The following is a 25,364-nucleotide window of genomic DNA, read 5'->3' as shown; positions in this document are numbered from 1 at the left end:
TCTGATGAACAATGATTAGAAGTTGAAACTAAAGAAGGAGGAACGATTTAAAACATAACTAACACCTAAAACAAAGCCAGTCATAGCGATATCTACTAGGTCGTAAGAAAAAATGAAAATATATGTAATAAAATACCTAGGTACCTACCTATACATTTTATTAAGTACTTACAAATAGTACCTACATAAAACAGTTCTACCACCAGATGTCGCATGCGTCGCACAGAATAAAACAAAAGACTTCCGATAGAAAAAATATAAGATTCTGAACTATCAGGTAGATAGATAGAAAAAATATTATAAAGATAAATTAAGAATAAACTTTAATTATAAACTTTAATTACAAAGCAACACATTGTTTATTTTATTATTATACACCCACTTTACATATTATTTACACCCAATTTACAAAAAAAAATATTACCACGTTATATATATTTACTCCGTTTCGAATAAAGTTTTTTTTTTACAGTATAATGTAAAGCTCGGCTACATTATTAGTCTTTAAAGTTAAGGACTGTTTGCAGCAGCTTTCTCGTTTATTTTATTTGTGAAACTATTAAAAAGTGTACGAAGTTAACAATACGACAACAAAAAATGTTTCGTGCTTTTGTGTATGTGCTTTTGAAAAGTGAATAAAAGAAGTTGAAATGGCGGATACGAACTCAATAATCGAGGGGACTGTGAAATTCAGGGATGGAAAGAAGGTAAGAAAAATATTACAATACAAAAATATTTACATCTACTGAAATACCAAATCTTACTCGCTTTAAAAAAATTATCTCACATCATTTATAGATAAATTTTTATTTACCAATTTTGTGTCGGATTGTGGTTATCGTCGCTGACTCTTGAGTTAGAGTTTCTCGGTTCAAACTCTACTACAATTTGATACCTATTTCTAATAATGAGCCGCTTAAGCTCACAGAAATAATATGAAATGAAGTATGTTTGTAAATAATAAAAAACTCAAATATTTCCGTTTTTTAAAAAAAATAAAAAAAAAAATATATATATATATATATATATATATATATATATATATATATATATATATATATATATATATATATATATATATATATATATATATATATATATATATATATATATTTTAAGTCGCGTTAATTCAAAATTTAAATTTAATGAAGCTTGTGAGGTTTTTTGCTAATCGATTTACTCTTAATATCGCTTTAGATATGTTAATAAAACGCTTATTATTTTTTACAGTGGAAATCCAGATGGTGTGTTATGCGGAAATTGTCTCCAGTTGCAGGTAAAAAATTAAAACAATAAATATATTTTACCTTTTAACGATTAAATCCACAAATTTTCAGAACAATTGCAATCTTTCTATTTTATTATTATTATTTCGGTATTTTTTTCTTAATCTGTCTTTTTTTTCACTTATCAATATCCGATTATTTGAAGTAAATATGTCGCTTTACTCCTGTTATCTACAATATAAAAATAATAAAACTATAAAATATTTATGATTTTTATAACATAATTTTCGAAAAATCTTTATATATTACGGTAGTTTTTTTTAATTCTAACAAAAAATATATTTTCATTTGCAACTTTAAACTCTTCTGGTAATCCTTAACCGCCAATACACTGAATTCTTTTCGAAATCGAAATCCGACTGAAAATCGTGGCAATCAATAAGGACTTCTCGTGTCGATTCAAACTGCTATTAAACTTGTTTTCACGGAACTCCAATCCCCTTCAAAGCGATAATTGGACGAAACAAAATAACGAAGAGTGTAGTTTTTCATTTCGACATAGCAAAGAATGCCATTACCTTTGTTTTGTCTAAAAAGAGCTACTGCCTAATAAAATCAAACTGAAGTATCAGCCATCTATGGGGAGAGATATACAGCGGAGGTAAACCATTTTATATATGGAGGTATATATTGAATTGTTAATTCCAAACCTAGAAGTGAAGTTTGAAAACCTCTTAGATTTTTAAATCGTATATATATATATATATATATATATATATATATATATATATATATATATATATATATATATATATATATATATATATATATATATATATATATATATATATATATACATATATATATATATATATATATATATATATATATATATATATATATATATGTATATATATATATATATATATATATATATATATATATATATATATATATATATATATATGTATATATATGTATATATATATATATAATATATATATATATATATATATATATATATATATATATATATATATATATATATATATATATATATATATATACATATAAATATATATTTATATGTATATACATATATATATGTATGTGTGTGTGTGTGTGTGTGTGTGTGTGTATATGTGTGTGTGATACTATATTTTGTATGCAAACTACGGCTGATTAGGTATTGTACCCGCCATTTAATCGATCTTGAATAATCTTGAATATGAGATATTGTCCAACTTTCCCTCGCGATCCTCGGGACATGCAAGCCCCTGTCAGTCCTGGAGATGTTATCTGCCCACTGGGATTGAAAATCCCGTAATCCGCCGTTTCTAGAAATTGGATGATCTATGCAATTATCATTCTTACATCAACTGTGGAGGTCGTCACCAAAACGTTACATTACCATTATAAATGACTTTAAGTAATCAGGAATTCTAGCTTGTAAATTTAATACCTTTTGGTGCGATTGAATGGTTTCGTTTAACACAGGATTGGTCACGTTTTGTCGCAACTTTAATTAAGATTTCGATAGAAAACAGAACCGATTTGCATTTAAAGGATTTTTTTATGCATTATTGAAAATGTAATTTTTTGGCGAGGACCTCCACAACCATTTACATTCATATTGGCACATTAAGGATAAAAAATTATATAAAAATTTAGGTATATGCAAGGCTTACGACACGTCATAGGCTAGTTTAAATAATCATTTTACAAATGTGTAATATTCACCATTCTACCCATGATTGACAACCGCATTACTCAAATTTCGGAAGTCATATTTTTACTTCATTCAAATCACCTAAATAACGTGTTACCAAAAAAATGCATAAAATTGAATAATCGAAATACAAATAAGTAGTTATAAAAACAAACATATTTAGTTTAAAACAGATTTTGAAGAAATCTGGAAACAATTTTTTTTTAAATACAATTAAGAACTGTTATATTTAAATTGAAAAAGTACACGTTATGAAATAAAACACTTGTTTTTTTACCACTTGAGTTTATTTTATGACGACTTGTTTCGAAAGCTTAGCTTCCATCTTCAGGTCTAAATGTAAACAATAACATTTACATGTTTACATTTAGACCTGATGATGGATTAAAATAAACTCAAGTGGTAAAAAAACAAGTTTTTTTAATAATTTCATCATGTTTAACCACAAAGTAAATGCTGAATTAATAAATGAAAAAGTACATATTTTTCTAATTTTTAAATCTTTAGTATTGCAATATTATACGAAACTTGAATTTATTAGGCAACATGTTAATATTATTGGGACCCAGAATAAAACTTAAAAATATCTCATATGTTTAAATATTTAAACGTAAAGAGCTTTGATAAAAAAATCGACATACTCGTGTCAGAAATGAAAAAAAAAATGGGATAATGTTGGTTTGCCCACAGCAATAATAAATAAATGAATAAACTCTTCTGTAGATTTTTGTAGGTAGTGATTTTTTAGTTAGAAAAATTGTCTTTTTGCAACAACAAAAAGAATATAGAGTATGGTTTATGAATTTTCAACAGTATCGCATTACGATAACGATATTTTTTTTAATTAAAAATTACTATGAACGTTTTCTTTTGTGGGTATTTTTTGTTGTAATTCGACGGTTAAAAGCACATGTAAATTTTTATACCACCCAGCATTTTGTGATTAGAAATTCAACCCTTACTTTGTTACACGTGTTAGCATAAAAAGCTTACCCCATTAACTTTGATCATAATTTTCCTAATGATGCAAAAAAATCGTTTCTCCGCTGCGAGCTGCCGCGGATTGAGTTGGAGCTTCTGTGTACATTCGAAGTAATTTCTGGGGCCATTAAGCCATAATTAGGTGGAGCAAAAAACGCCCAGATGGTGGGGACAGTCATATGATACTGTTGCTTAGTTGGTCCCCTGAGGAGATAAGCAAAACACCCTTAGCGGGGACACAAGACCGAAATAAGCGGCTTGGCCGTGGGCCGCGCGAGGTGAATAGTCACTCGGGGTGGATTAGAAACAAACCGATTTTATGAAGTGACTATAAAAAGTATTCCCTGTAGTTTCCTGATTAATCTGTCCAGACAGTCTAAATTTTTTGTAATTGAGATTGTCTACCGTCATTATTTAGTGATAATATATAACAACCAATTTTGATCACCGTGAGGACCGTGGCGTTGTTGGGTAGAGGCTCGAATACGAAACTGGCGTCGCGGGCTCGATTCCCGCCAATCGCAAAATAAATTCAAGAAGAATCTATTTTCTTAAAATTACTATGACTAAGCAGAGGACGACCGAGGAAAACTTGGCACAATCAGGTACGTCAAATACTTGAAAGCGGCCGGGTCAGGAGTCGTAATAATCGTCGGGCATGTATGAGGAGATGCATGAATGTAGAAGAGGCAAAGAATGTTTGCAAAGACAGAGTGGTGTGGCGTTCGATTCTCTCTGCCTACCCCTGCGGGGAAGCGGCGTGATGGTTAGTTAGTTAGTTAGTTAGAATCTATTTTCTATAGGTCCTGTTGTTTGTCCGGCTCCGTAGTGGTCAGCATGTTCGGCTACCGTACTGGAGGTCCCAGCTTCGATTCCCTGGGGGGGGATCAAATAAATATGTATGGGTTCACCCTAATGTTTATTCAATATTACTCTGTACTGGTACCTGAAACGAAGGGCGGATCACCTTTCCTTCATGTGTTAACGATCAAAATAATACTGCGTTTATATGAATCAATGCCGTATGAACCATCGGGTGCGGATGAGGGATGAGGACTGGGTGTTTGTGGTTTTTTTACAAGTTCCTTCCCTTTTATCTTTATATTTTTGCAATTCCAAATTAGAGTGCTGTTTTTTAAATCTCAACAAAGATGAAGAAGAATATAGAATTCTGGGTATTGACAGGGCTTACAACCTGTCATACACTGTTTAAATGATCACGTTACACACGTGTAACATTCACCAGTCTACCCATGATTGACAGCCACATTTCTCAAATCTTTGGAAGTCATACATATATGATCAATCCCACAACAGGGACGCTCTATGATTGAGTTCACAACAGCCACCTACGATTGGATTTAAAAAGCTTTTATTCAACAGACACCCTTTTATTTGTATGCAAGATCTAAACCCGGATTACATAATGGGAAACGCCTGAAAACCTGATTTAAAATTTTTATGTAGCTAATATATTGACAAGTCAAAAATGTAAAATAACTCCTACGTGGAGATACCTAGATTTGTGAACACGTATGTATACATGCACAAAATGATGTTTGATATTGTTTTTTTTTTAGAATGATGATGTGGGTAAAATCTTTTCTTTTTACAAAATAATTTTATCTATCTTCAATGATTAATTTTAATTGATTTCGTAAATAAATGTTTTGAGATATTTCTATTTATTTTAACATGATTGCACTTTTGTTTTAAGTTATCATAAGCACACAAGCGTGTGTTTTTTTAAAATAAAATATACTAATACTACTACTACTACCATCAAGCCGTTTCCCCGTAGGGGTAGGCAGAGAGGATGGAACGCCACACTCTTCTGTCCTGACATACAATCCTCGCCTCCTTCACATCCATACATCTAGTCATACATGCCCTCTGATTTTTTCTTTGACACCGCCAGGTTTTAGGTTCTGATCAATCTGATTGTGCCAAGTCTTTTTCCGTGGTCCACTTTCTGTTTTCCCGTTTTTTTTATTTTTTTCATTTTTTTTTATAAAATATAATTTGATTATTCGTAGGTTCGAGACTTGGGTTATTGTAACCCTTTTATCAAATTAATGACGCGTTTTTTTCAAATTCCTCTGTTTATAATTTCGTTTTCGTTTATGATAAAACAAATAATTTCTGTTAATACTTAACCCTTGTGTAAATTGGCGAAATGGTTAGTTACAACCATTAAAATGCGAAATCATGAGAATTTGTCATATTTTTCTCATTTGGGAAATACCAGAGGAAAAATTTTACCCGTTACTTTGTATTATTTTTTACAAAGGAGGTCGGTTAAAAGCGTTATATTTTACAGTATCCAACAGCTATTGTTTGATCATTTGCGCTTATTCATTATTCAAATATTCCAAGTCCTACTCTACAACACTAAAACTTTGTATTTTTGACACATACAGCTTTATGAATTTTAAAATATTTTCCCCGGTTTTTGGGGGTTATTCTATATGCTATGCCAACTATTCACAGAGGAGGATAAGAGCAGTCGTTAATATTTAAATATATGTATGTATTAGCCCTTTGAACCGTTTCCAGTACGCAAAACAACATAATTCTGAAAGGCTATGGTCTAACGGTTGAGTGCTTATTTATTTTTGTTTCAAATTCATTCTAAGCAAAAGCAGGCATTCAAAAGAAAATATCGATACAAAAGAAATATAAACATCATAGCAATCTTCAAAAAAACACCAAAAGCGATTTGATATAACACATATATTGATTATGTGGATACTCAGTGGTAAAATCGACATCTCACCAAAGATGAAGAAGAATGCGGAAGTCTGGGCATTTACGAGACCTACGACCGTCATAGGCTGGTTTAAGTGATCACTTTACACACGTGTAACATTCACCAATTCCACCCATTATTGACAACCACACTTTCTCCACAATCCACCTCAAATTCTTGGAAGTTCTATATATGTACCAATTTTGAGACATTGTTCTTGAATCAAAATATCTCTTTTTCAAATTCTAAGGATTTTTCACCGTATATTGTTATTTTAAAATTACCTCTTAAATGGCACTTCTGTAGCTAGGCGTTCAATTTTATTTAAATGACTACATTCTTCCTTCAATCGATTGAATGCTTTTCTACCCTTAAAATTGCCTCAATTCACAGGGCAGTCGTTACAAATTGCATCAAATCGCCGGTGATGTTCCCTCACTAATAGTCCCGTGTCCCGTCACATGCACTGGCGGGGCGGGGCCTGCATTACCATAGAGAGCACCATACATTATTTATTGGCCATCCCCTCGACCTGAGGTACAGTAGGCCTCGGACGTAATACAATATTATACATGATCCTGGCTTGGCTGATGACGCTCAAGCCGATATATCAATTGTGATAGCCGGTGTTTATGAATTAATCATGATCGTGAAACGCGGAAAAAGTATATCAATACAGGTTACTCAGTATGTAAGGAATTTTGTAGGATGGAAAACAGTTTCATCAAGAAAAATATAATTTAGGGTTTTTTTTGACAATTTTATAAAAAAAACAGCTGTCTATTTTTTTATTTAAAATCAACACTTGAATTTACCATTTTAATGAGTTTTATTTATATTTACAACTAGTTTCGAAAACGACAGATGTTTTCGAAACTAGTCGTAAATATAAAAAAAAACTCATTAAAGTGGTTTTTTCAAGTGTTAAACTTAAATAAAATAATCATGTCATTCCGCAAAGTGAATGCCGAATCAATAAATAATAAAATAGCTGTCGATAGAAATTACGTCAATGTCCTCGTAATGGCGTGATTGAATTTTAATTTATCTATTTTGTACAATTTACTATTAAACTTCTTTGTTTGTATGTATCTTCTTCTTTTGATTGTTGTAGGCCTTATGGCCTGTTTAAAAAGGGATTAACCTCCTACTATGTTGATTCCCAGCTGTCTTTCCGGATTCGTCCACCTCGGGGTTGACCGTGCAGTGCAATGTGGGGTAGTCTGGATAGTTCCATTCTCCTCCCATGCGCATACCTTCGTTGTCTTTCCCACCTAATGACTTCTTGGATCTCGCATATTTCTCTGTTCCTTATTTCTCGTTTATATATACATATATATATATATATATATATATATATATATATATATATATATATATATATATATATATATATATATATATATATATATATATATATATATATATATATATATATATATATATATATATATATATATATATATATATATATATATATATACTTATATGAAGGCAAACTGTTCTCCCATGCGCTTCAGGGACCTGACCAGAGTAATAATAAATAAATATTGAAGTGTCATCACTAGTATTTATTCTGACCCCCCCCCCCTGGGAATCGAACCCGGGACCTACTGCACGTGAGCTAGACACACTAACCATTACACCTTATAATAATTAATCTGTTTTATGATCGAAGGACAAACATTCAGATTTCAGTGATACGTGTTAAATTGAACGCAGCGTGGAATTTATATTAAATTCATGTGGATATATGAATTAGTACATTTCACAGTCCTCAACGTGCTATCTAATAATAAAATTATTGATCCAAGTAACTTCAGTTATCAAAGGAGATGACAAGAACTGTCAAATGCAAGCAAACTCGTTGAAAATTAATATTGATAAGGCTAATTTAGTCAGTAGTAGGAACTATGTATTTTTTCCTTTCTTAACTATTGACTTGAACGTGATATACGAGTTATAAATTCCAATTCTTTACATAATATTCAACAATCGCATTTTTTTGTAAACTTTTTTTGATATTTTTCTCGCAGAATAACGTGGTATTAACCTATTTATTTATTGATTTGGCGTTTAATTTGTAGAACTCCATTTTAATTTATGTATTAATTTTATATTCTCAATATTATTAATATTTAAGGCATTTACATTGTGGTTAGTCATTTTTACATATTTATTTTTTTACAAAAATGTTAATAAAATTAGTATATAACCACTCACCGAGATTTTTAAGTCTACCGGTTTCGAGACGTACCCGTCTCTTCGTCAGGACAATCACTAACACAGCATGCAAACAATACTACATAGCACCATTTACACACTCAAAACTACACAAAATGTCTAACACATGCGATTTTTGGTCGACCCGAAGACCAACATGCACTATAGTTTTCAATACAGACATGCGTTACGAGCCGAGGTTAAACGTGCATTAAAATTAGACCTGTAATCGAATCAACTTATATACTCGTAGGATGAAGGGAGTGGGCGGGGTTCGAATTGGATATTGACGAATCGTGTTTAACCGATGTCGAATCAAACAATGGACTATATGTAAAATTTAATTTGGACTAAATCTAATTAACAACCAAAGTTTGCGTCAAAAACAATGTGTATCTTACAGTCCGTTCTGTAGAATCAGTATATATACAGAGAATAAACTAAAGTCACAATCTTTACCGATATTTTTCCACCACCACAACCCACAACACCACTCAAACGTAGTATTTTATAATTATATTTTAGTTCTTACTAAATGTCTCGAGATTGTAGCGGTATTTATCAGAGTTCGCGTCAGAAGCAATGTGTATCTTACCGTCCGTTCTGTAGAATCAGTCGCTGCACTAATTAGCACAGTCGAGGCGACATCCCTTGAATGATTAAACACTAGCCTTTGTACTTCAAACTACTACATCTTATACAAGCACCTCCGAGTGTATTGTATTCCAGCGTAATGTACATACATTCGGTATGTATTCTGAACTCCTTGTCTTGAATAATTGCTCGTTAATTGTCGTTAGTTAGTTCGTATAATAATTATGGATTCACGAAGTTGGCACCCGTGTTTAAAACATCGCTAGTTTAAGATGTGCATAAATGAAAACGTAAATTTTATATAATGAAACTTGAACTTTGTTTTTAGCCACTTTTTTGGTACTTTTCTCCAACCGGTTTTGACAAGAACCTTGTTATATTCAGGGACAAATATATACAAAATGAAATCATGACGTCATGTTGCATCTAAATACGCTTGTTTTTTTTAAAGTTATATATTTATATATAGGCTTGCTAGACGTCCCGGTTTTCAGACAAAATCCCGGTAAAAATTAAATTTTACGATCGATGAAAAAAAGTTTAAACTGTGAAGGATTATTTAGGATAATTACTTTGTGATAATAATAAATAAACAAATCTACTAAAGTAATGTCTTCAGTAGATTTTTTTATCTATTATTGTGTACGTTTCTGCATCAAAACCACATGCATACGTTATGATCTAAGAGTAAGTTCTGTGCTTCAAACATATTCAGACTCATTCAAAAACCGAAACTGCATGTTTCGCTCAGAGCTGAAAGATATAATTTCAGTCAGTGTTTCATTTTGTTGGTTTGCGAACATAATAAAAGCTAACGAGCCGGTTCGCCTACGGCCCTCCGTTCGCCCCCAAACTCCATGCGCCCCTGGTCGAAGTTTTGTCGTAAGTCAACGTTAATTCGAAAATCTCGCGACACTTTCAAACCACCGCCAAAGCTTCGTATCGAGCTTACTTCTATCTTCAAAATCCTGGTTTTGCTTTCAGAGTCTGATTTAACAAATTTTAACCGAATGAGTAAAATAAATACACGACAAACGTTTTTTTTCGTCAAATAGAACATAGTTTTTCTAATAAACCCTAGAATCAAATACTAAACAATCTTAAGAATTCATTCATAATTTTTTTCAAATCCTTATCCGCACCCAAATGGTGCATAGGGCACTGCATCATATAAATGTAATGTTATCTTGATCGTTAACACGTGAAAGAAAGGTGATCAGCTCTCCGCTATAGGTACCGGTCCAGGGTAATATTAAATAAATGTTACAGTGTAAAATCACCAATAATAAATATTTTCACCTCCTCCCCTTCCTGGGTATTGGACCCTAGACCTCTGACACGGTAGCTAAACACGCTAACCATTGCATCACGGAGGTAGATAATAAATAGGTGATAAAAAATATATACAACAAACGATGTTTTTTTTTCAAATAAAACTTCTTCTTCTTCAGCCTTTTTCTTGTGTCCAGTATTAAACAAATGCCTCCCTGTTGGACTTCCATAAAAAAAAAAATTAAATACGTTCTCTCACACGAATGTGCGCAAAACGATCTAAGATAGATGTTCAAATGGTGATAACAGAAATTAATGCAAGACTGAAGAAAAGTTTTATCGATAAAATTAAATCTATGAATATTGAATGCATGTCAATAGAATGCAAGAAAAAATACTTGTCCGAATTCCTCTTCTAAAGAACCCAAATGTATGAAGACTACTTGGAAGATCTCCAAAGCGACAACTAGAAGTTAGCATCATAGGAAAATTAAGAATAGTTTATTGTGTTTGTTAGGGCTTGTAAATGTAAGAAGACAAATCGGATGAAACAAATTTATGAGGCAAATGTGGTTGAAATAAAAGCAGAAAAAAACTTGGAATTATCAAATATAATTTAAAAAATCATGTGGTTATATCAAAAGTCAGAATAATCGGCGGTTATGTACAAGAAGATAAGAAAATAGGTTGGTGTGGCGTTCTAGTAATTTCAAGCGTCTACTAGTAATTAACTTACTATAGGGTCCGCCATCTAAAGTTTTTTTTTTCAACTAGTGCTTATTTAGTGAATGGTAACACTTAGCTCATGTCTGATTTGACAGATAATTAGTTTTATCCTTTCGCTGAGCGAATATGGTTGTGTATACGCTTGAACAATGCTGGGAAATATTGCGACATTACTTTGAAAATCATGGTAATGTTGCAGAATGTGTGCGAAAATTGCGTACGGTTTTTGGAAGAAGAGAAGCACCGTCAGCTCCGTATGTTCGTTATCTTGTGAAAAAAGTGAAAGAAACTGGCATCCTCATCGATAAACCAAAGCGTGAAAAGCCAAAAACAGTGCGTACACCCGAGAATATCGATGTTGTGGCAGAAAGTGTGCGTGAAGCGCCATCAACATCAATTCACCGTCGTTCTCAACAATTGAACATTTCGGAGACATCATTGAGACGAATTTTGCATAAAGACCTTGGTATGACGCCATACAAAGTCCAATTGGTTCAGGAGTTGAAGCCAACTGACCATCCAATGCGTTTTCGCTTCGCTGAGTGGGCCTGCGATCGACTTACAGAAGATGCCGATTTTGCCAAAAAAATCATCTTTTCGGATGAAGCTCATTTTGATCTTGGCGGGTATGTAAACAAGCAAAATTGTCGTATTTGGGGCACAAAAAACCCGCACGCATACATTGAAAAGCCGGTACACCCAAAACGAGTCACTGTTTGGTGCGGATTTTGGTCCAGAGGCATAATTGGGCCATTTTTCTTTGAAAATGAGCAAGGAGTGGCCGTTACAGTCAATGGCGATCGTTATCGGGCCATGTTGAACGGATTTTTGTTCACAAAAATTGAAGAGGAGGATATTGGCAACATTTGGTTTCAACAAGACGGCGCTACGTGCCACACAGCCGAAGCTACACTCGATGTTTTGCGCCCTGTTTTTGAAAAAAAAAAGTTATTTGGCGGACCCTTTAGAAGACGCCTGAAAATATCGTTTTAAATTTTAATTGATTTATAAATATTTTTTTCATGTATCCAAATCTTTTCGCGCAAATTCGGTGTTTTGGCCTATTTGAGATTTTTTTAAATAAATAATTCTTAAAAGGAGCTTAACCGAGATTTTGAGAACAAAAGTCCTGTTATAGTCAAAATATTTTGTGGAAATATGGTATTTACTGAATTTTATCATATTAAATATTCTTGCGTCTAGAACAGCTTTTAAAAACGGGCTCAGAAGAGCTTTCTACCCTGCTCTTCTCCCCTTTCTAATAAATAATACAGATATCAGTCTGTCCCCCTTGATTAATGCCTCTGATAAATTTGGTACACTTCATTTAAATGCCTGGTGAGAAAAATACAGATCCATCCGCCCAAATGACTTTCTGAAGAAAAACGACCCGGTATGATAGATTATTTGTCTCCCGTAACTTGAAAACAACTTTATCTGTTTTTTTAATGAATGGGGATGATTTTTCTTTCCCCGCTTACTTTTCGAATATTTTGAATATGTTACTCTTATTCTCCTTTTTTATCTATTTATTTTATTATTTTATTTTAAATTATTAAATTTCTCAAAGTTATCCAACGTTTATTTTAAAATTTGAGCACAACATTTCACTCAAAAACAAGCGTAAATTTATATTTAAATAAATTATTGAAAAAAATTTGTTCAAAATCTTAAATCTCGTAAATTTATTAACCGATTCTTTCGAAAATTTAACTCAACGTTACATTGAAATACACGGGTGTTTTTGTATATCTATGTAAATAATAATACGTTTGTTTATTTCTTCAAAAATTTAATAACAACAATAAACGAATTATTACATCAAACAAATGTCTGTAAAACGTTTGCTTTTTATTTTTCTATTTAACCAGACTGAGTCACAGCAGCACGTGGCCGTGTGACAGTTAGTATTGAATTAATATGTATAATGTTTGAATAATGAGAAAGGATTCATACTAAAATATAAATAAATTACTACGTATTTCATAAAGTTTGTAACTGTTCAATATTTACATAATATTTCGTTCATTTCCATATAATAAAATTAAATTTTGTAACAATGTATATTTTTAGTGAAAAAATTAATGATTATTTTAAGAAAGAAAATATTCATATAAAATAACGTAGGGTTATATAGAACCTCAGCTTTGAAAAAGGGTAGTTTTTTTCTATAATAAATAAGTACACAAAATTTTGAAGGTAATCAAATTTAATAATTAATATCACCCTTTAGGACGAGCCGAGAGCTTAAATATTATCTTTCAGGAACAAAACTCTGACGCTCAGAGAGGGGTGGATATTTGTTTGTTTTCGGTTCTAAGTACTGCTTCCCTTTTCACGAAAGCTCTTCAAGTCCTCTATCTAGGTGCTGAACTAAAGCTCAAAGGATGTCAATAAAAGACTACTTGTGTCTCTACCACGTAAGATTATCGATATTTATTGGAAAATATTGTCTGTCTGCAGAGTACTCAAGTCTTAGAGGACACTCATGGCTCGCTGTACTCAACTTCGTGGGATATGATGCCTTTCAAATAATAAGTTTTGTCGTTTATTTATAAAACTAAACACAAATGAAAAGTCTTATTCAGGTTTTCAAAAAGAGATGCGATCAATAATTAATAATTAGCGATTAAGGTGATTTTTTAATGATTTTTTTGGGAATGATATCTTTACAAACAAAGATGATTAAAAAAATATATGTGTGGAAAAAAATCAAATATCTAACTACCTACGCCATATTCCAGTCGGTGAAAAGATCGTTTAAATATTTTCGTTGCAGTAACACGTTGAAAAATAAAATAAAAATATACACAAGTACGGATTTCATTAAATAGTGCCGACCATCACAATTGTGACAGTCGGTAAGGCAGATCGCGCAAATCTACCACCAGACGTCGCGCATGCGTCGCACTGGGAAAAACAAGAGACGTCGGATGAAAAAATATGGTGTTAGGTGAACGTCTCATATTATATGTGAATTATAAAAAATTGTGATGGAATATTCTTTTATGTTCATTTCTTTAATTACAAAGCAACACATTTGGCTATTTTATGATTTCATACTCACTTAATTACAAACAAAAACAAAAATAAAAAGTAAAAGTGAAGAAATAAATCAAATATGTAATTACTTACACCATATTATTTATTGATTCGGCATTAACTTTGTGGAGTGACATGATTATTTTAATTAAATTAAACACTTGAATAATCCAGTGAATTGAGTTTTATTATAATTTACGACTAGTTTCCAAAACGACAATTGTTTTCATCTTCTGGTACAAATTAAAACTAACGAACAAAAATATATTTAGGTGTATATAAAGGTTAATAAATATAGGTAGGGGGGTTAAGGAACAACATTTTTTGTAAAAGGAAACATTGATAATAATGGTGACGTATTTTGAAACAGTATATTATTAATTATTGTTATATCTAAATAAAACAAATAAAAATAATAATAAAACTCAATTCAGTGGATTATTCAAGTGTTTAATTTAGTTAAAATATCTACACCATACTCCAGTCGGTGAAAAGATCGTTTAAATATTATCGTTACAGTAACACGTTGAAAAATTATCTAAGAAAAGAATTTCGTTCTTTCCCCCAGCGTTGAATTATTGAATGAAGTTGAGTAAGTAACGAGATAACGAAATAGTTTGAGTTTAAGTGATAGTTGTTTATCTACCAGTAAAAGTAATTATTTCCCAAGAACTTAACGAACGGTTTAATTTAACGATAACTCAGTTGTTAAAGGGCGTTTTCTTAATTTACTTGAATCATTATCAGTTTTAGTATTTGAATCCGTATTTAGTAATGATTACTATAATTTACTAAATTATTTGATGAAAATTGTGTGTAATAATGGATATATTATTGCATCTTAAACAATAAATTATAAATAAAACAATTGTTTTTTACCACATGTGTATTTTATTGTAATGACTAGATTATAAAGCTACAGATTCTTCCATCAACAGGTTTAAATATAAACTAAAGCATTAATAAGAATAAATAATTATCTGTACTGATACAGCATGGAAACATCTGTAGCATCCAAAACTAGTCGTTATTATAGAATACTCATGAGGCAAATTATAAACTGAGAATCTATTTGATTTTTATTATCTATATTATAAAAATCACCGTTTGCAAAAAATTGTAAATTTTTAAATACGATATTTCTTATTCATACAAAGTTGTGTCGAAAATACAAAGAAATCGTCGAGTAACTTATACATATTCACAATATTTTGATATGTAAATATATATATATATATATATATATATATATATATATATATATATATATATATATATATATATATATATATATATATATATATATATATATATATATATATATATATATATATATATATATATATATATATATATATATATATATATATATATATATATATATATATATATATATATATGTATATATATATATATATACATATATTGAAAGAGGAAAAAAGAAATTATTATTATCACTTAACTAGCTCATGATAGGCCCTGTGGATACCCAGATATACATATTTTTCTTCATCTATATATTGAGATGTCTAAAATATACATTTTTTTATTTATACATGTACATAGATCATAGATGTGTGCATAAGTTTGTCCTGGATGATATTTATTATAAGTGAGTCTCTGATTATCACCTGGGCGGATATAAACCTCAAGAAATTATCTCTGTAGCACAAAGTGTCACAAGATTGGCATAGAGTTTCAGAGTAACCACAGAGTCTGAGGGAATTATAGCGTTTGGTAAGAAGAACCGCCATATAAGCAAACGTGTGAGTCTGTACATCTCGAGCTTAGTTCAGTAATGCAATACCCCTGTCTTTTACAATATGGAATTATCAAATAAAGTTGTTTTAGTTATTTTAAATTTATGTTTTATTTGTGTATAGCACTTTATATTAATATGTATTGTGACACGTATTTCGAAATAAATTAAAATAAATATTATATTTGACATCTCATCAAAGATGAAGAAGAATATGGAAGTCTGGGCATTTACGGGGCGGACGACCGTCATAAGCTACAATAGTTTAAGTGATCACTTTACACACGTTTTCTTGAATCACTACAACTTCACTAGAGACATCTATTGTTGAGGTGAAAAGATGCTTTTTATTGAACAGAAAATCTTTTAATAATGTGTGAGGTCCAAATTCTTATAAATACACATATGAGAAACGCCAGAAAATATTATTTTGTTTTTTTTTATCATTTTAGCTTATAATTTGACCAGATAATTTATTTTAATTCACATTTTGAGTGTGTCCAAATACTTGTTCGCAAATCTGGATTATATATGAAAAATCCTCCTATAATTGGAGATAATCCAGATTTGTGAACAAGTATTTGGACACACTCAAAATGTTGTAAAATTAATATTCTTCGGTATGGCATTATTAGTGGGGATGGTACGAATAATGCATTATTCAATAGTGTTGTTTATTGCATTTTGATATCTTTACATAAATGAAGAAGAATATGAAAGTCTTAGTATTTACAGAGCTTTTGACTTGTCATGGGCTAGTATTTTTGATGAAGAATGAGAAGGGGGTTGGAGTTTTTTTTCAGTGGAAACAAAGACAACAGGATCGGGAGGCTTTAGTCATTGTCATATTGATAATTATCAACGTTCCAAAGACACAACTTTAAAATTTTATCTAAACTTCACATACGGTGTTTGAAAATGATGTGGAATGCATTGAAGCACATGTTACAATAGATTTTAAAAAGTTGTATTTACCAAGTAAAATTTTAATTGAAAATTTTGATATTTTAATATCTATCATTTTTTATATGACAGAAGATAGAAAATCGAGCATCTTAGGGGTTATATTCTGTTCATCATTTTACCCTTTATCGAACATCCATTACGATTTGTTTTTTTTTTCAAATAATGCAATTTTTTTTTGTGATTAAAACCACATGTATATAAATAGAGTTGCCATATTTTTGTCACAAATAATGAATAATTGTTACTCCTTTTTACATGAGAAAAAATCAATTATATCGTCCGTCTTAAGCAGATTTCTAATCCCGGTCATACGTTCCAATCCAGGGTAAAGGAGACAGCCTGTAGTGCACTATTGTGAAATTCCTTCCTTGTACTAGGATGTAAGACAATATAGACATGCCACAATCGGTTGTTAACAGGTAATCCGATCTCCGTGAAGCCGTGTCAAGGCTGCGTCCAAGACGCGGTTAGACCGTAGTTTGTAGTTTAGTCAATAATACACGGGTCATTGGCATATTATCCCTTATTGCAATCTACACCGTTAGCCAATACATCATGATATGTTCACTCACTATTTTTTTGAAACAGTTTAAATTGATTTCTGGGATGTTTTTCGCAGATACTTTGTGGCACATTTTAAAAACTTTATAAAATAAAACAACTTTATAATAATACACTACGTAACAAAATAAGTTTTTTAAATCACTTTTTTTTTAAATCACATTTTCATATGGTGTACGGAGTGCGTGGAAGTTTTTAGCACCGTTAGGGAACGGTTATTAACTGTAACCTAACTATGAGTATTTCAATGTTTTTGAATAAGTACATACACCCTAATGATGACAAGGTTCTTGTCGAAACCGGGTGGAAAAAGTTTACCAATAAAAATTGGTCAAAACAAAGTTCTTTTATTTAATAAAGTTTAAATTGAATTCACAGAAGGATTAAGAAGAAAGTATCCTGGAGTAAATGAGTAATGGAGTAAAAAGTATTCCGAGTTTAAATCCAACATTACTTTCCGTTTATTTTATTAATTGTTTCGGCATTTACTTTGTGGTAAGACATGATGAAATTATTTAATAAAGCACTTTTTTTTTAGTTTACATTTAGACTTGAAAATGGAAGCTTAGCTTCCGAAACTAGTTATCATAAAATAAACTCAAGTGGTAAAAAAGTGTTTTATTTAATAACAACTTAAAATCGTTAAAATACAATTGAAATAATAAATCATCGTGTAGAAAAATCGTGTAGTACTTTCTCGTAATTTCAAAATATTAACCGTATTTAAAATTTTATACTGACATTTCTTTGTGGAACTTAATTTTATATGGTAAAACAAAACAATTACTGGTCAAATAAAATAAATGTGGAAAAAGCTTTATTGTGTTTGTTGAGTTATATTTCAACTGTGTTTTTTATGTTCTCTTATTTAAATATACAAGTACCTGGTTTTATTGCAAAAGCCGTTTTTAAGATATTTATCGATGTATATTTGTGTGTGAAAATGTTAAACGATCCTTTCAATCTGAAGATTCATAAACATTTAACCAAATTTCGAAGTAAAAGTTATTATCATAATTAAAAAATGAGTACAATGGTAAATATAATTTATATTTGAAGCACTAACTTTGTGATTTTTCATTTTATAATTAAAATGTTACATTGTTTTAAAATCACTATAAATAGTGATTTTAAAAAAAAGTTACATTTTAATTATACTATGGTAAATGTTTCGTAGTGTATTAATGGATCACTTGAACCAGTTACTGATCAGTTGTCCATCTCAAAATCTTGTTATACATAAATAAATATCTACTTTTGTATGTCTTTGCAGTTAGTGACGTTTACTTTTACAGTGACGGTAAATAATTGTATCATGCACAATTATAATACATATTTTTAGGACGTGTGAGAAACTATAATAACCTTCTTTTGTGTGTTTCGTATAAAATAATTTATATGACATTGCTTTTCTACATTCATTTTGATTTCTCATATTACTTACTCCAAATTGAGGGAAAACATCGTTAAATTATCCTTCTTCCAATTATTTTTCATAATCTTTTTAGTGAAGTGGAGCTTAGAGTATATTACCCTAATAAATAGATTTAATATAAAAATTGGGTATCATCAGGCGAAGGGCCTATTGCGTATTTAGTAGTTAGCCGAACCAAAAGACCGGCTGCTTATAATAAAGCAATTTTAGTAAGTGACATACTAAGAATGAGCACTAGGGATAATTTAATACGGAGAGCAACACGTGCTCTTTATTCCCCAGGGTGAGGCTTATTAAGTTTTAAGCTAGAATTTTGTGTATTCGTGTACTTCTTATCCTCAGTGAATTTCAACACACTCGTTACCTCGCGAATTTAATTTGCTTTGAGCTTCGGTCGTGTTTTAATAGTCATTAATTATGCCATACGTTTTGATCCGCCTCATGCTATATTCTTAATCAAATTTGTTCAAAGCAAGAGCAGAACTATTTGTTAGAGCGTATTCGTATAAATACATTATTGTTCAGGGTTAAATGGGGCTTTGCTTTACCATTTTGCCAAAAATAACATTGGTTCTGAACTCGCAAACGATTCAAGTAACAAATTTAACGACTCGAATTATTTTTTTTATTAGAGAAATGTGTTTTTCTCAAGCAAATGTTTGACGTAGGAAAATATCTCAAGTCTATGATATTATATCATACTTAGGCAAATTAAGACGTAAAAAGTAACACGAAGATTTTAAAACAAACGTCGTTACATTTCGTTAGAAATATAAAGAATACTCATATTACATGTATGTATGTATGTACATGTATACGAGTAAAATTCACTCGGTAAATACCACTTTTTTATAAACCTATTTCGTGTTTTACACGTGTTTTGATGGATTCTGCATCATTATTAAACGCCGTGATAATGATGCTGAATTCGTCGACACACGTGTCACGATACATTTTAAGAAAAAGTGGTATTTACAAAGTCAAGTATTAATAAAAAACTGTTAAATAATTATCAAAAAGCAACTTCTGAAACAATGATTGAAATCATCTATGTTTATTTTGATTTTAAAACCTTTGTATTTTCCATGTTATGAAAAAAAACATCATTTCCTGCCACAATATGTTACATTTTAAATATAAAAATATTTATACACGTAAGTTGTTATTTATTGTTGTAAGCTATATTAAAAAATGCATATAAAATACATAAATCGCTCACTCCTTTCAACAACGTCATAAATCAAAAATCGTCAATTTTCAGTTGTGCATGTGTTTGGAATGCCCAGAAAATGTACTATATCCCAGCAAAAGTGGCATATTTTAAACTTAGTATTTACCCGCTACAGGGCAGAATATAATTTATTTGCATTTTGAAGAAAAGTTTTTGTTTAATTTTTTATTTAAATAAACCAAATATTTTTCAAATGGAGAAAAAACCTTCAGGTTTTACCTAAAAAGATCTGTTGCACAGTAAAAAGTTCAATAAGTGGCTTGATATTTATTTTTAAATTGTGTTATATTTTTAAACTTTGAAGACGTTCTCCTGAAAAATCAAGTTTTTTTTATTTATGACGTTCTTGAAAAGAGTGAGCGAAATGTGTAGTCAGTTGGTTTATATGGTATGCTCGGATTTGATTTCCTGTTTTACGTATTAGTATTTCAGGGACTGGCAATTAACTAAACCAAACAAATCTTAAATTTTTTATTCCTGTTTCGTATTTGTCTTCAAACTATAACAAATTTGCCGTCGTAAATTTATAAAAAAATGCTTTGATGCATTATATAAAAATAATGTAAGATTGAATTGTACAAAAAAGTTTATTTAAAGTATTTAAAGACTATTAAAGCCTAAATCATCCATCATTGTTTTTTTCTCTGTAACAATACTAATTCATTTTATTTAATAAAAAAAAAATAACGTATTTTCGCGATGTTAAACTATGAAAATATCGCGAAATTTTCCTTTCGAAACGTTTTCTCACTTCCCGTAATATTTTTGGTAAAATACATAAAACTAAAATAATTATTTTCATAAATCATTTTTGTCTTTTAAAACACGCTTCGAAAGTTTAATATTATAACTGATTTGCCGCAGTTCCCCATTAATCATTTTGAAAAATTAATATTCATGATTTTTCGATTGACTTTCAGAATTTATATCGAATACTCATAAATTATGCTTTCAATTGCTCTCCGTACAAACAGAAAATATTTCTCGCACAATATTCCATTCAATGTGTTCGTTTATATACATAAATGTTTAATTATTTGCTATCTGCGTCAAAGTCAATATTTAAGTATCGTTACTAAAATTATTCAACGTTTGATCAACAATCCAAATTATTAAACAAGGAACTAAATGCTGTGACGAAATCATTTTAATCTGGCTCCAAGTTAAGTGATTAAAGCTCTTGGCTACTTTGCACAAGGTTCCGGGTTTGGTTTCTAGAAGGATGAAAATAAATTCGGATTAATTATTTCAGACCATCTTGAACAAAGATTGGATCGCTAAGGCATATTTGATGGGTCGCTTCATGTTCTCATATATTTTATATTACCTATTCTAGATAAATTCATATCTTTTATAATATATATAATCAATTTAGAAATGCCGGTGAAATAACACGTTTTTTAACGTTTCACCCATGCTTGCAAAGGCTTTTTTTCAGAAATGAACACATCATTTCTATGAATTAAAATTTAAAAAAATAGGTATTTTGTTTTCTTGGTCCTTGCCTTGATTTTAATAGGGTTGAAAATAAATTCAGATGTAATAAATACACATTTTCAGGATACAAGTGATTTCTTAACTATGAGTCTCGACCGACAATTTAATAGTAAACAAATGTATGAGACAACTGTAAAAAGAAATTAGAGAAGAACTTGGCAGAATCAAGTGTTTCAAATACTTAAAAATGATCAGGTCAGGAGTTAGAATAATCGACGGATATGTATGAGCTGACGAACGTAGAAGAGGTGAAGATCGTGTGCGAAAACAGGGACGACAAATTTGTCGTCTTTTTTTCTTTCAAAAAAATTTTTTTATGCAAATGTCAAATCGTTATAATTTTATTTTAATTGTAATAATTTGAATGTAATCGTTTCATGTTTATTTTAATGACCTGATGATAGTCACAAATAAGTGTTTAAAAAAGTGGTTTTACACAAAGTTAACAATGGATGGTGAGGAGAGTGTTTTGTTACCATACCACAAAGTTATCAATGCTTTTAATATACAAAATATAAGATAAATCGTTTGAATTCAAATATTGTATTTAATTAAAAAGAAAAATCAATGGTATATCAATATTAGTGATGAGAAGATAAAAAAATCATTTGATTTTAATAACTGTAGCGAATTAATAAGATTAATCGATGATATACCAATATTGATGATAAGAAAAATTGTTTGATATAAATTATTGTAATTAATTTCAAGTTGGAATATTAAAATTGAATAAGTTTAAAGGTTCGGCGTATTCGTTCGGGGATATTTCACCGCTGGAAAAAGATTTAATTTCCGCGGCACTCAGCCAAGTTTTTACCAGTAATCTCGACAGTAATCAGCCGCAGGAGGAAGCGTTGGAGTATCTCGTTCGCCTGCTTTAATCTCCCAAGTTCGGTTCCCGTATCTTCCAGAAAACTCCTTTCCCTCGATGTGTTGAGGCGTGAAACATAGATAAGTGATTTGGATTTAGCCGTATTAGCTCCAGGGTGTGGGGACTATGATATAGCGAGCTCCATATTAATTGGTTGCTCTTTGCAAAGCTTAAAACTTATAATTGCGCGCCTTCCTCACATTTTGTTGACGCTTTGTAAGATTTAGCGAAAGCGAGTTTACGCGAGATGTTCCTTTGGACGGAAAGTTTAGTTTTCAGTGTTTGCTTGCTCGCATAATACGAAATTTCGCTAGGTAATGAGAGGTGTTCTCGGTATTTCCGTAGCTCTTCATAAAAAATCCTTTAGAAGGAATCCTTTTTGGATTAAGGTAACTACAAAGGCAAAAATTGTATCTCCTTTCATCAACGCACAACGCGTCCTTACGCACGTTTCAAAATAAAGCATATTATTTTCTCATGTATAAATAAACTACATATAATTTTACGTGTTCCAAAGAACATAGCAAACGTTTGTATGTACCTACATATACTTATGTTACAAGCAGTCGGTAAAAATATATATCTTTACCAAACTATACTTTTAAATTTAACTGTACATTTAACAATTATTTGAACCCTTTAACAGTTTATATGCACATATGTGTAAAAATTCTGTATGTATCCATTCCTGTTCGTTTTTAAAGTGTAGTGGTTAGCACGTTTGGCGATTTTTCAATTCTCAGGGGAGTCAAAATAAAGAAATGGGGGCTGGACATATGGCATCACTGGAGCGTAGTGTTGCGTAGTACATCATCTCTACACAAATTTTCATTACAATTTACGTTTTTTTCATTGTGTTGTTTGTTATTTGTATTTTATTATACATCACAAAATATGGTTGTCTAAGTATTGCACTCACTTTTTTGCAAGAATATTAAATATTATTATATGTGTTATTAATATGTGTATTTTTAACTGTTACATTTATTTAATATTACATGCAGCGCAGAACTGTTCACTTTTTCTTCAAATAATTAACATTACATCAATTTGATTCAATGTCCTATGCACCATTGGGTGCAAATAAGTGTAAGCTGCAGTAGTACAAGTTCGTTGAAATTAAGAGGTTGTTTTAATTTATTTAACATTAATAAATATTCCAGGGGAAATAATTTTAATTATATGCAAATCAGTAAAAACCGATAAATCCATTGATAAATGCAGTCGCATTCACAAACCAAATCCAACGGGGTAAAAAGGGAATAAATTATTTTAACAGAGTGAGGTAGTTCTAACACAATATGAGTTCATTACAACTTAAAAACTTTGGTTAATATATAAATCAGAAATTTCAGTACTAAGAGATATCGCGTATGGTATAAATATACTCATAACTTAAGAGAATAAAATTATTGGTACCTTATAAACTTCTCTAAGTATTTCTGGAAATATATTTATCTATACATATGTTTATATCGTATTTAGATCGGTTGAAAACCGCATAAGCTTCCATTCGATACAACGACCCATGCATTTTTTTTTATATTAGTATCTCAAAATACAAAAATACAAAAAAGTCTGCAGAACAATATTACAGGATTTACGGCCCATCATAGACTGGTTTAAGCGATCACTGTACACACGTGTAACATTCACCATTCAACCCATGTTTGACAACCATACTACTGAAATTAAATGAAATAAAAAATATTATGAAAATAACTCCTATAATTGGAGATATTAAAGATTTTGTGAACAAGTATTTGGATACACTCAAAATGTTGTAAATAAATTATCCGGTCAAATTATAAGCTTAAATAATAAAAATGAAAATGGTATTTTCTGGCGTTTCTGATTTGTGTGATTATAATCTAGGATTCGGACCTCACATACTAATATAAGAGTTTCTGCTAAATAAAAAGCTTGTTTACATCTCACCAATAGATGTCTGTAGTGAAGTTCTAGTGATTCAAGAACAAGGTTTCTAAATTGGTTCATATATATAGAACTTCCAAGAATTTGAGTCAGTGTGGTTGTCAATAATGGGTAGAATTGGTGAATGTTACACGTGTGTAAAGTGATCACTTAAACCAGCCTATGACGGTCGTCAGCCCCGTAAATGTCCAGACTTCCATATTCTTCTTCATCTTTGATGAGATGTCAAAAGATAATATGATTTTTATATTCTTTAATTGACATCTCCTTTCATATACGAGTTCACGGCATCTTCTATGGTTAGGTAAAGTATTTCATTATCTCACATCTATGAAATATATGTACCTATGCGCTACTTGAATTATATTTTTAGACACTTGTAAAAGTTTCAAAAATAGTTGTCTCATTGTATTAATTTTTAATCACTTTTAAAAATGCTGCATATTATCTGTAAAAAACTTATTCTTTATAACTTGCATTTTTTCAATGGATAGGTACAATTATTTCCACCGTATTTTTGGCAGATTTTCTTTAAAGAAATAATCTTTACATAAATAGCGTTTACAA

General features: G+C 30.5%; 1 protein-coding gene across 1 annotated transcript in view; it reads left to right on the top strand.

Annotated features, from left to right (window-relative positions):
- The window catches only part of LOC148314026 (uncharacterized), a 230,152-nt gene that overhangs the window by 8,631 nt on the left and 196,157 nt on the right, over window positions 1–25,364 (top strand). The window contains exons 2-3 of the mRNA XM_088268456.1: window positions 459–707; window positions 1,231–1,276. Coding sequence (XP_088124582.1) covers window positions 651–707; window positions 1,231–1,276 — 103 coding nt within the window. The 5' untranslated portion in view covers window positions 459–650. The remainder of the gene's footprint in view (window positions 1–458; window positions 708–1,230; window positions 1,277–25,364) is intronic.

This window comes from Brachycentrus maculatus, unplaced genomic scaffold (genome assembly GCF_059751285.1).
Source record: "Brachycentrus maculatus isolate JH-2025_06_01 unplaced genomic scaffold, ASM5975128v1 h1tg000003l, whole genome shotgun sequence".
Taxonomy (NCBI): Eukaryota; Metazoa; Arthropoda; class Insecta; order Trichoptera; family Brachycentridae; genus Brachycentrus; species Brachycentrus maculatus.
Note: the sequence above shows the minus strand (reverse complement) of the source record. Positions and strands in the feature narration are given on the sequence as shown.